Here is a 12,253-nt window from a genome sequence, read left to right as displayed (position 1 = left end):
AGCACCCAGGGCCAGTATTTGGTCCTGGTATGTCTTCAGGCAGGAATATAAAAGAAACCTCTCTTGTACCTTGGCATATGTCTGGCTACTAAAAATGGAGTTGTCAGCTTCCAGTTGCCAATCCATTCATTTTTTTTAAAGGTTAGGGTTACTTTTGACAAGTGACAGAGTACCCTGATAGAAACAACTGGAATTGGAGGTTAGCATATCTAAAAACAAGGAGACACATTTTCTCAGTGACTTTTGGCTTAAATTGAATTATTTTGGAGAGGAAAAAACCCCTTTATTTTGTAAAAGGGCTAGGCTGTGGTCTATGTTTGCATTGCCCTTGCTGAACAAAAAGCATTTGTTTAGCTGAAATGGTCTCCCATTATTATCTTTTCGATGTAAAATGCCCTGAAGGTGAAAGAGGAAAGGTCTCTCCTTTTCCCAGCCTAAAGCTGATGCTTAAATCAAATCATTCCTCACTGTGAAGAGTGGCCTCTTGGCTATACAAAAACCTTTTACCCAGCATCTTTGGTGGAAGATAATTTAATTGGGAAAGATTCATAACTTGTGATACAATCTTCTTGTCTTCAAGTTCAGACCAATAGCCCAAACAAATCATTTGAGATGAAGTTCTAAAATTAACCCCAAAGAACATGGGATAAAATAGTTCTAAGGTTAAAATGAATTGGACTGAATCCATTCCATTCTTTAAAAACAGAGGAAAAACTTTCAATTTTTTGTATTATCTCTTATTGACCTCTTGCTGCTGAGGGAAGGTTCAGGTGCCTGGACTGCCTTGTCTTCTCTGCTCAGATGTTCAATCTTATTTTTTATCTCAAAATTTTCACTGCATTTATTGGTTCCAGTGGGAACATTTCCACTTAGCAGAGGCTGAAGGTAGGCAGGAATTCTGAAGAATGCAAGATGGAGGGGCATTCTTTGGAATGTGAGAAGTGCCAGGGAATTTGGAGTACTGCAGCTGCTTGCTGTGGTGCTGCTCCTGTTGTAGTGATTCCCAGGTAAGGCTGGTCAGGGTAGGTGAAGAGATTCAATTTTGAATTCTGTGACTGAAGCATTAGGGAGAAAAAAGCACCTCAGTGACTTTCTCTCAGATTATTTTGCCATGGGAGCAGAGGTGGGAAACAGGTCAGTTTTTAAAGGTTTTTGTGAAGTTTTCAAAGGATTGCAGCACAAAGTCTTGGCTCTCTGGTAGCACTAAATGAGTGACATTGGCATGCATTTGGGTCTGTTTGGGGTAAAGGAGCCCCAGAGTTCTTGTCTGGGGGAGATCTCTGATCTGGGATCAAGATATTAAATTATTCCCTCTTTTGGAGAGTCACTGGGTACAGATGTTATATAACAGGGATATTGATATTGGTCAGACATCACACATGAGGCAAAACACACATGGCTTTGAAAACCACCTTATTTCAGGAGCTCATTTTTTATTAATGTGCTTCTTTTCTTTATTATTTTATAGTAGCATCAAAGTGAAGCACATTTGTAGGGAAAAAAAAATCTGCTTTTAGCAGCTATTTTAACTGTTGCAATAAAACCTGATGTTATTTTCTACAACCAGCTTTATCAGGGGCTACTGGAAGACATGTCTTGATGTTAGGGAGGAAAAGCCAATATAAAGATTATTCCATGGCTCCCTATCTCTTCATCAATGACAGCTGCAGGCAGGACACCAGGTTTGCTGCCTCCCTTCACAAATCTCTGGCCTGAACTTCTGTGTAGCCACATTCTAGACAACAATAAGGGGTGTTTAGTTATGGCACTTTAACTTAGCATAGAGACCGGGTTTAATTGAACCATTAGGGATATTCTTTTATTGCCACTCAAGAATGTCTCACAATACAGTGTGAAGTTCATTTTTATCTTGAAGATTGTTGCTGTAAGCAAGGAGTAAGAGCTACAGCTCTTACATAAGAGTGGTTATTTTTCTCTTGGTTGTGCTACAGTTACTTGGTTACAAGACTGTGCTAAAACTGAGATTGCACGAGAACAAGATAGGGCACAACTAACTACTTGTATTTAAGCTCCTGATAAGTTCCTCTGAAATTTTCCAGTTTTTCTTTGGTGGAAGAAGGAAGTAAAATTTTTTACAAAATCAAAGCAGGGTTTTCCCCAAGACTTCAGCCATTTACTTTGTCTACTATTATTCTCTCAAATATGCCCTTTTTTATGGCTTCTATAGAGAAATAAGAAATCCAGAAGTTTGGGTTTTTTTTTTTTCCATCAAGCAAATCTCCCAAACACAAGTTTTTCCTGCCTGTATTCCTACACAATTAAATCCTACCTTTCTTCTGAGGATCTCAAAAAATGAGACCAAGATCCTGATATCTCAGAAAACCCAACTTGAACATTCACTGGGAAAATTTGTACTTTCAAAGCTAGCAGAAATCCACTTTGCTCATTGGTCTTGTGTGTTATTTCAGACAGTCTCTCTTTACACCTGTCATCATGGTATACATCATGTCATCATGGTCTTGCAGAGGTAGTGCAGGTTTGTACAGAACTTGCCTGGAGTATTTGGATCACAAAAAGAATCTTTGAGATGCACTGGGTTGTTGAACATAAGTTGGGTACATGTTTGCCTGTTCCATGTACAAGATCTCCTTATGCTAACAGAACTTAAAAAAAACCCCTAAACTGGGGGACAGCAAGGTCAAAGAGAACTTAGAATCGGTGTGAGATGACACTTGACAAAGCTTCTAGATGATTTTGCACTGTAAAGCAACAACTGTCCTGTGTCCCTCTGCATGCACATATCAGGAAGGAAGAACCAACCAAGAAGTAGTTGAAAATTGGTGCTTATTGAATATGGTCAATAAAGCTGCTTAAGTTCTTGCACTTGATGTGTAGCATGCAAACAGCTACGTCATACCTAATGGCTTTTCTTTCTTGGCTTCCTTTTTTTCAATGAAAGGTCCGAGCCCTTTGGATCACACAGCAAGGAGCCCTCCTCTTCCTTCTGGCTACTCTTCTTGGAACCTGACCTGGGTCATGAGAGACACATCCCCTTTCTTCTCCCACAGAGGACGACACAGTGAGTAGCATGAATATGTTATCCTCAAGAGGCTGCAACTCTCTGCCTGAGCTTTTGGTGTAATACTGGAGTAAAGCAACACAACTCAAATGTTTAGTGGTAAAATATCCACACTGGCAGCATCTGAGGGCACTAGCAAGCCTCAGTGCCCCTTACCAGATGCCCCTGGGACTTCCCCCACCTTGCCCAAGGGCCCAGGAGTTCCATTCCAGCCCAGCCCAGCCTGAGGCCATTGCCATCTCTGTGGAGCTTTGTGGTGACCTGGGCTGCCCCAGCCTGCCCTGCTCCCTCAAAAACGAGGGCCCAGTCTGTAATATTTGAGTCGGCTGTTGAAATTCACCAGTATTACAAAGAGAGGAGCTGTGTACTGAACTTTTTGCTTCTCATCTCCTTTTCTAACATCCATCCCTTCCAAAATCTGAGAATGTGTTTTCACCTGTTCTCAGGTATGACCTATCCATGGCCATCCCACTGTGAAGTACGATGGCCCTGGTTAGGACTGGACTGCACAAGGCAATATCTAATGTGCAATCCAGAAAGTGACTGCAGTAGAATATATCTACTATATATCTACTACCAGTCTCTATGCAGGGAGATAAGGTGCTGAGAGGCTAATAAGATTTACTCACCCCAAGCCTGTAATTATCTGCTTGAGGGAAAAGTTTGACCTACCTATATGAAGGAGCCCCATATTTCTTCAAATTTATGCTGCAGCCTTTTATGTGTGCAATATATATTCTTTCCACTGGCATACAATATCTGCTCCTAGCTGTTGTATCTGCTTGAGTGATGAGGACACACCAATTTCATTTTGGAAGCAACAGTAGTACAATCTTTTTTTCCCTTACTTGGTTTTCTCAGAAGTTGCAAGAATGATTTTTAATTTATCCTTTATTACTTCTTCCTAAACTCTTTCAGTTTCTCAGTAATACTATTCTAAGGGAAGGCTTTGTTCTTAAAAGCCAAGAGCACTGATTCCATCTGACAGCATCACATGGAGATAAATGTACTGCATCTCAGCAGAAATGATTTACGATGATTTTAGCTGATTGCACAAGACCAAATCCTACCAGATTCCAACCATCTGTTTTGCAAGGGAAGGCAGGAATTTGATGAGGTGTTACACAAAATACAGTGTTCACTCAGGACAACTAGTAAATGTTTTCTTCCTCAGTAGGTGTAATTTAGGACATGCATTTTGAAATTTCTGGAGAATCTTGAAGAGAGGCAGGAATAATTTGCTTTTTCTAGCTCTGCAATTTAACATTTACAAAAATTTAAATTAAAGGGTAGTAGCCTTTAATTAAATTGAATTAAATTTCATTAAAGTGTAATAGCCCTGGAAGGCACACATTTCAGGCTGGAACACCCCATAGCATCAGTGCGCAGACACTTCCTGCCACTTGAGATGTGCAGCCCCCAGAGGACTGATGTGTGTATCTGCAGCAGAGCCCATAGTCATAGCCCAAAACTGAGAACACTTCTTAAAGCTTTTATTCCTCTTCTATTAACAGCCACTGGCATGTTAATTAGTAAACTTCCCAGGGATCTGGATTTCTGTTCAGAGCTACTCTGTCCATGACAGGGTGGACAGCTCCTTTCAGTGGCTGATTACTGGCCCTGGGTCTACATGGCTCTGTGCAGGTCATGCAGGGACTCAGCAGAGTGAGGAAGAAGACAAAGTTAGACCATCCAAGCTCTAGGTGAGTACTCCTGTCCCAGGACCCAGCCTTCTGATTACTGGTTAATCCAAAATCACACAATAAATCATAAGCAGAATTAAAACCCAGCAGTCTTTTACTACTAGAGTGATTTCTTCTTCTGTCAGCCTTCCTTCCTGCTCCTAGCATGTCTGATTACAGAGTGCTCAATAGCTTCTATCAAAACTTTGTTTGCCTAATCATCTGATGGGACCCACCTAATTAACTGGTGACATTGCTGGAGTGGGGCAATATTAGTTGTCTTAATTACGCTTTCTCTGTGTTCTGCCATTGAAGAAATCTCTGATTGAAAGAGTGAGTAAATTGATATGTGGTGTCTTTCTTCCTCTGCCAAACTAAGTTCTCTTCTCTTTTGCTGAGAATTAAAAATTCTGACAGATTCTTTCTGGTAGTTCTGGCAGGAACAGTGCCTGATGATATCTTTGAAACCACAGGCAGCAATCCCAAAAGAAAATCACTGGCACAAGAAGATACTGGAGAGATGCATTCACAAGACTCTTTTACTGTTTTGTCTAGAGATTTTTTTACATTAGTCTCAATGTCTCAAGCATTGATTAATCACCAGTCATCTCAGAGATGCAAAATCCACCTGCCTTTCAGTAAATCACATGTCAAGTCAAAATTATCTGGGAATTCAACCTGTGAGGCAGGAAGAGACTTTAAATCTCCAAATTTTTTATATCTTTTTGTTCTCATGAGGTACACTCAGACTGTTTCCTGTGGCTAGAACAAATTTTAATGCATTTGGCATATGTGGACTTATGGTAGCATATTAATCTCCCATTTGCAGATCTGATGGATCTCTGTCCTGAGGCTTACGTGATTAACTGCACCCAGCCACATATTTCATTTCTTGTCCTGGCTGGTTGAATGTTAATTTTCTCTTCTGTACAGGTATTCTATAAGAAATCAATTGTCCACTACATAAAATCTTATAAGCTTGTGTAATAGGGGCTCCAGATGACAGCTGCCCCTCTGGACCTTCATGCAGTTAACACATCCCTCTCTGCCCCATCCTCTCCATGTCCCTGGGCCAGCCAACAACCCTGCTCCTGGAGCATGATCCTGGCAGGGTGTGGTGGCAACTGTGGAAAGAGCTATTGATTGGAGCAAAAATCAAATGGAATTCAACCCTTTGAAAGAAGAATGTGTTTTATGTGAATAACAGGCCTAAGGTTGCCATGCTGGACTGCTGGAGTTGGCTTTTTTTCTTTAACTCTTCTTATATTACTGTGCTGGCTTTGTGTGTCTTTGCCACATTGTCCAGTAGCAGCTGAACTCCTTGGCTGCTCTCAACCAGCACTGGGCAAAGTACTGAAGTACCTCTCTCAGGTTATATAGTTTACAGATTTTCTTTTTTTTTATTTCCCCCCTAAAGCTTAGGAAATAGTGGTGTTTGGATGGCAAAGTCAACTGGGACTAAAACTCAGGATGAGAGCAAATTTGGCTGCCTAGTCACTATTGTGCTTAAAAACATCTAGAAAAGGTGAGTTCAGCAGAGGAGGAACACCCACCTACAAGAATACATAATTATTCACAGCTTTGATTTAATAGGTACTAAAAGCCTAATCCAGAGGTTGGCCTCTATTAACAACTTATTAATAATTTCACTCAGCTCTATGTCTTCAGAAAACTAATTTGACAGGGTTGTTGGGGTTTTTTTAACACTTTCTAATGGAATGTCGTCTGTGATGTGTTCCTAATTTCCTGAATTTGGTTTGCTGACTAAAAAAAATAAAAATGCATTGGACTAATTCTGGGATAATTTAGGGTCATTCTTGCTACGTATTTGATGCTCAGTGGCATGGCAGTTGCTCAGCAAGGTGTCAGATGATTAATTTTTTTCCCTGGTCAGTCATAAGCACCCTTTAACTCATGTCAGTTGGGTACCAGATAGACACTGCTGCCACAAAACTCAGTTAGTCCGAACAGGGAAAAGGGAAGATGGAGAGAAAAGAGGGCACCAGCCAGATAAATTCATGTTGCAGTTAGCATCCCATGACTACTTGTTTCATAATTCTACAACAAATCAGACTGCTACTGACATCTTCAGAATGATAAAGCTGTTGTGATTCTTGGCTCAGCGTGGCATAGTGAGATGTATGGATACAAACTGATTGTTACAGCAAAATCCTGTTCAGGGGTGAGATTAAGTCAGGAGGGGAACAAGGAGAATGCTGCTTCATCCCAGAGGAAAACCGAATCAATGCTTTCTTAGAAAAGATACTGGGAAAGTGATGTATCCTCTTAATCCAAACACATCCTTTTTGCAATCTTACAAGTATTGTAATGTAGTTTGGAAGCAGCATTACGGATGCAATAGGGCAAGGCTTCAATTAACAGCAGTTACTCACACCACATTAACAGAATTGCTCCATATAAAATAGCAGATGCTGTGACCCCATGTACTTTTGCAGGAATTCTTGTTTAAAAACTAGATGGTACTTTGGCTATGTGCAGTGGTGCTGAAATCCAAAAGGAGGAAAGTCAGGAAGCACAGCATCTGCTTGCTAAACTGAAGGCTGTGTTAAGCAAGAAGGAAGAAAAAATCTTACTAGGGAGAAATTTTCGCTTTCTTTTCCTTATATCATCTTTTATCTGCAGATAATATGTCTGTGACAGCTCAATATTTTTCAATAATAAAATAAGTAAGACAACAGTATGACAACAGTAAGACAACAAATGTCTTTTCTCCCCATCTCTCAAGTATTCATTTTCTCTAGAGGTCTTTTGAAATTCATGCAAGAGGTTCCTTGTATGAATTGACAAAATATGACAGTTCATCCAACTACTGTTTAGTGCCAACTGGAGCATATTTTCTAACAACTGCTGTTATTCAGTACTTCTTTTTTTTTTTTTTTTTTTTTGCCCAGAACTGGCATTAGAAATGCACTTTCATGTATTGTTTTTTTTTTTTTTTGCTACATGCATGGGAGACTTGGTGGACAAATATTTCTTGTGTGGAGAATGAGCTCTGACACTTCTTGGGGCAGGAGGAATGAAAACGAGAGCTGTTGCTAGTTGTTCTCCCAACACCCCTTCCTCACACCTCTCTCTGTAGCTGTCTTGAAAGACTGTGCTTATAATTGATTGATGAAGGAGTCCTGGCCCTTTCTTTGTAGTTTGATTTTCACTGAACAAAGCAGCTGTCAGAGATTTTGGTGATTCAGTCCCTGGTGCGCGCTGAGGGGCTGGGTGGATATAAAGTAGATGCTGTCATTTTTACGATTCTCTTAACAAATAAATGAATAGCTGCATTATTGCTGTTTTCTCTAAGCAGTGGCCCATCCATCGTGCCTCACTCCCCAGAGGATTCATTTAAATGCATCTGGCATGAGGAGAGCTCTGGGCTCCACAGGGAGGCAAGCAGCCTGCTCTGTGCTGGGCATCCAGACCCTTGCCAGAATGTTGCTGGGATATTCCCCGGGGTGTTGCTCCTCTAAAACTTTTTCTTCAGAATGCAGTATATAGCTCCTTTATATATTTGCTCCTCTAATGCAATCTAAGCTTAAAGCCTCTTCCAAAGGAAACCTGGATGGTTTTCCTTCAAGGTGGGCATCGAAGGGACAAGCAGTGCTGGCACTGCCAGCCTTGACCCTGCCCGACAGTCTCCACTCCCGGGTGCTGGGGAGAGCCCGGCCCCATGGAACTCTTCCTTGCAGGCAGCAAGCTCTGAGGAGCCCTTGAAGCCCTGTGAGGGTACAGCAGCAGCCCTGCCAGTAGTGTCAAGGTCAGGACAAAGTGCTCAGAGACCTGCTGGTGCAGAGGAAGGACAGGGAGAGCGATAAGCTAACTTGTGCTAAGCAGCTCGAAATTAAAAGGAGGTCCCTGGTGAGCACAGGCTGTGTCTCAGGGCAGGGAGAGGAGCTGGCGTGGTGCCCAGCTGATCTCGCTCTGCTGCACTTGCAGGTGACTGTGGTTCATCAGATGGTATGGACCCCAAAGCTGTGCTAAATGTGGGGCTCCTCGAGTGCCTCCCCAGCTCCCCACGTCCCCTGTCAGGCCGTGGTGCTGCTCTCACCTTTGTCAGCTCCTGGAGCAGCAGCCCAAGCAGCAGGCAGTGATTGTTGGCACAGGCATTCGCAAGGGTAGCACGACCCAGGGTGCCTGGCAGGGCACAGGTGACATAATCATCCCTTAAAATGTGAAGTTTGCCCTTTCTCAGGGCTAGACAATGGAAGGAAATAGGTGAAATTGTCTCTTCAGACTTGCTTGCTCAGCAGGAACAAGGCAGTTAAGCCCCGCAATTGTTTTTGCTCTTGAATTTGTGTGACTGCCAACACCTTTTCCCCTTTTCCTTTGGGCTTTTCTGCTGTGCCCTTTCCATCCTGTGGTAGATTCCCTTGTTTTAAATTGCTGCTGTGCCTCCAGTTGCAAAGCTAAAATACAGCACCAGGAATTAATTTGCAAGAAGTTTCATCTCCTCTTTGTGCCAGCAAGAAATTCTCACTTCCAGGGTCCTGGCCTGTATTTGGGACCTCCTTGGATGTTCATCAGGCAGGTGAGCTGACAGCCAGAGAGCACAGTGTCCCCTATTTATGTTCTATTTTCAGGGAGAAATACTTATAACTGCAGGCGTCTTTGTGGCACCCCACATGTGCACCCTGGTTTGGTGAACAGAAATTCAGAAAGGCCTGATGAGGCAATTGAAATCCTTAGATTGAATGCCCTGTGCCCTTTTGTACTCAGAGGGAATGGGAAGGCTTTAGGAACTGGCTCTGTCACTAGGATTAATAACTGGAAAATCAATTTGTCATTTCCCTGTCATAAATTAAAAGCTTATAGGCCTTATAACATGAGTAAAATAGAGGTTAGTGGGTATTGATGGAGGTCTCAAAGCTCACTCAGCAGAGCAGATCTCTACTACACAATTTAAATTATGTCTCCTCCACAAGGAATATCTGCCAATATTTGTATTGAAAAAAGACATCCTGTGCAAGAATATTTTATCTGTTTCTACACAGCTGCTGTGTGTTGCTGCTGAAGGAGTTCTTGAGGGAGACTGTGATCCTGACTTGATCGGTGTGAGCGACCTTTACATTGTGCATTTGGCTGGGGATGGAGTACAAATTAGTCATGTGCAGGCTGATGAGGTGTCAGTGAGATGTCCCCCTCTGAGCTGGTCCTACTGAGAAAAGAGAACCTCTCTCTGCTCCCTTGGCCGTGGTAGAGTGCTGAGAAAGCAGCCACACCCTATTGAAAGCGTGCTCAGCTGAGAGTAATTGAGGAGTGATTGGTAGGAGTCAGCAGACCAGGAGGGAAAAGGACCTTTTGAAGCCAGACACATGTAGAACTAGAAAGGAGCTGTCCAAGCGGAAACTACCTGCTGGTAAGATTTTTATGTTTGAAAGGAGATGTGGTTTAGTCCAAATAAACCTAATCTTTTGTTGGGCAGCTGAAGAAAAGAAAATCAGAGTAGTTTCTTCACAAGCAGCTTGTTTGGTTGTTGGTTTTTTTTTTTTTTTTGTTTTTTTTTTTTTTTTTTTGTTTTTAAATTTACTCAGTCTCTTAATATTAGGTTGTTTTTATTCTAAAAAAGGTATATTTCTGTGGTGCATGGTTACACAAATGATCCAAGATGGCCCAAAAGTCAATGATCCAGAATCTGACCTGCTGCAATCTAAAAGAATCCTTCCCACTGATTACTGTGCTTTGGTGTATTAGTTACAGTACTATTTTAAGGCGTTTGTTTATTAGAAAACTCTAATCAGTTTAATTGAAACAGATGTGGCTGACAGATATTTTAGTTTTCTGTGCACAAATTATTGTAGTTAGGTATGTTGATAAAAAATAAATAAATTGAGACGCTCACAAGACTCTAACATAATTGGACATACACAGATTCCAGTGTCTTTTCAATTGAATAGTAGCTTAATTGGCTTTTCAGTCTGTGGTTAATATTCTGTATCTTTTTACATACCAAAAGCTGAACTGATTTATATTTACAGCCTTTCTTAAACAGGTTTTTATCTTATTTTGATTAAAAGCATCACTTTTGTTTCTGCTTTAAAGGCGTGATGATGATGAAATAGACTTCTAATAAATTATCTGTTCTGTCTCTCTCATGCCCAGCAGTTGTGGATAAAAGAGGTTGCTGGACAAAGAGTTGTTTGTTCTGTTTTGGGGTTTTTTATTTATTATTTAGGAAGAGACTTTGCTTTTTTTTTTTATATGGATCTTAAACTCATGTAGAGCATTTATGATCTGTAGTGTCAATATAGCTGTGACATAAATGCTTGTACTTGGTTTAAATCTCTGTGACATCTCTTTTAGAAAATCAGAAGTCACAAAAAATCCTCCCACTTTACTGACTGGGCACAGTATTCAAGTCCAAAACCTCTGTACCTAGTCAATTTATATTGATAGTGGGTTTAAAAAAATAACCCCTGGAGGTTGTGTTAATTTTAATTCCCTTTTGTGCAGTGTTTAGTTTTTCAGTTAAACAAAAAAGGCCAAATGGTCTTTATCCAGCTTCCAAAGGCACATGGCTACTGCTTTCTGTGCTTAACTGGGCAAGGGAACAATAAACTTGGTGTAGCTTTTAAATGTTAAGACAAAAGTGAAAAAGGAAAGAGAAGCACTATTTTTTTATGCAGAGGTATAAAAAAATGGCAGGTGATTTGTGGCAGCAATTCAAGTATTATGCGGGTTTTGTATTTGCAAGTGTGGCTTATGTGATCTTGTAATAGCTAACACACCAAGACCAGCTTCTCAGTGAAAAAAAATTATATAATTCTTTTTTTATGAGGTATATTACATTGTCGATAGTGAAGGACATTGTGGAAGAAGGAAAGCCTGAGGGTAGGAAGTTAATGTTAGCCTTGGAAGACTGGATGCTGTTTGCATAGATTTTTCTGTGTTGCATCAGATAGTATTTCTTTGTCATCATTTCTTTCTACTGAATAGGATAATAGCCCTGAAATTTGTGTCTGATACAGGACTATTTTAAATAGGATCTTGTAAAAACTACTGATGTTCTGGTGATGTGAGGAGATTACTGAATCATGTAGAAGTTGCAAGTGTGTTTCCACTGAATCACAGGCGCTGTCGGATGTGTGAGCCAGTCTCTCTCCTTTCCAAGGAACCACCTGTACTGAAGGACGTTCAGTGTGACCACAGCAGGCGTGTTAGATCATGCCCACTCTGCAAGCCCTTCATTGCAAGGGAGGTGTAGGGGGATAGAATATAAGAAAATAAAGATAGTGTAGAAAGTAATCTAACCCCTAAGGAGATGCAGCTGGGACAATTGTCAAAGCTGAGGAATAGGCCTGACTTTAACAGGGCGCAGCTGTAACCAGTGAAGAGAAGAGTGCTATAAAAGAGTGGGATGGCTGCTTGAGAAGGGAACTGGAATCAGCTGGCTGCTTTGTGAAGAAGAAGGAGTCAGTGCTCAGAGGAGCTGCCCACGAGAAACACCAAGAAGGTGTGAAACTTTTGTGATAAGGAGACAGCAGTATGGAACCCCTGCAAAAAGAGGACAGCAGGGAAGGAA

At 41.2% G+C, this 12,253-nt stretch overlaps 2 protein-coding genes across 3 annotated transcripts in view; both read left to right on the top strand.

The window, feature by feature from the left end:
• LOC103821325 (serine/arginine-rich splicing factor 7) overlaps positions 1–12,253 on the top strand; it is a 1,055,603-nt gene that overhangs the window by 818,861 nt on the left and 224,489 nt on the right. The window lies entirely within an intron of this gene.
• The window catches only part of ALK (ALK receptor tyrosine kinase), a 306,382-nt gene that overhangs the window by 78,416 nt on the left and 215,713 nt on the right, over positions 1–12,253 (top strand). Inside the window, exon 2 of the mRNA XM_050973237.1 lies at positions 2,921–3,040. Coding sequence (XP_050829194.1) covers positions 2,998–3,040 — 43 coding nt within the window. The 5' untranslated portion in view covers positions 2,921–2,997. The remainder of the gene's footprint in view (positions 1–2,920; positions 3,041–12,253) is intronic.

Source organism: Serinus canaria, chromosome 3 (assembly GCF_022539315.1).
Source record: "Serinus canaria isolate serCan28SL12 chromosome 3, serCan2020, whole genome shotgun sequence".
Taxonomy (NCBI): Eukaryota; Metazoa; Chordata; class Aves; order Passeriformes; family Fringillidae; genus Serinus; species Serinus canaria.
The sequence above is the reverse complement of the archived record's forward strand: the minus strand, read 5'-3'. Positions and strand labels throughout refer to the sequence as shown.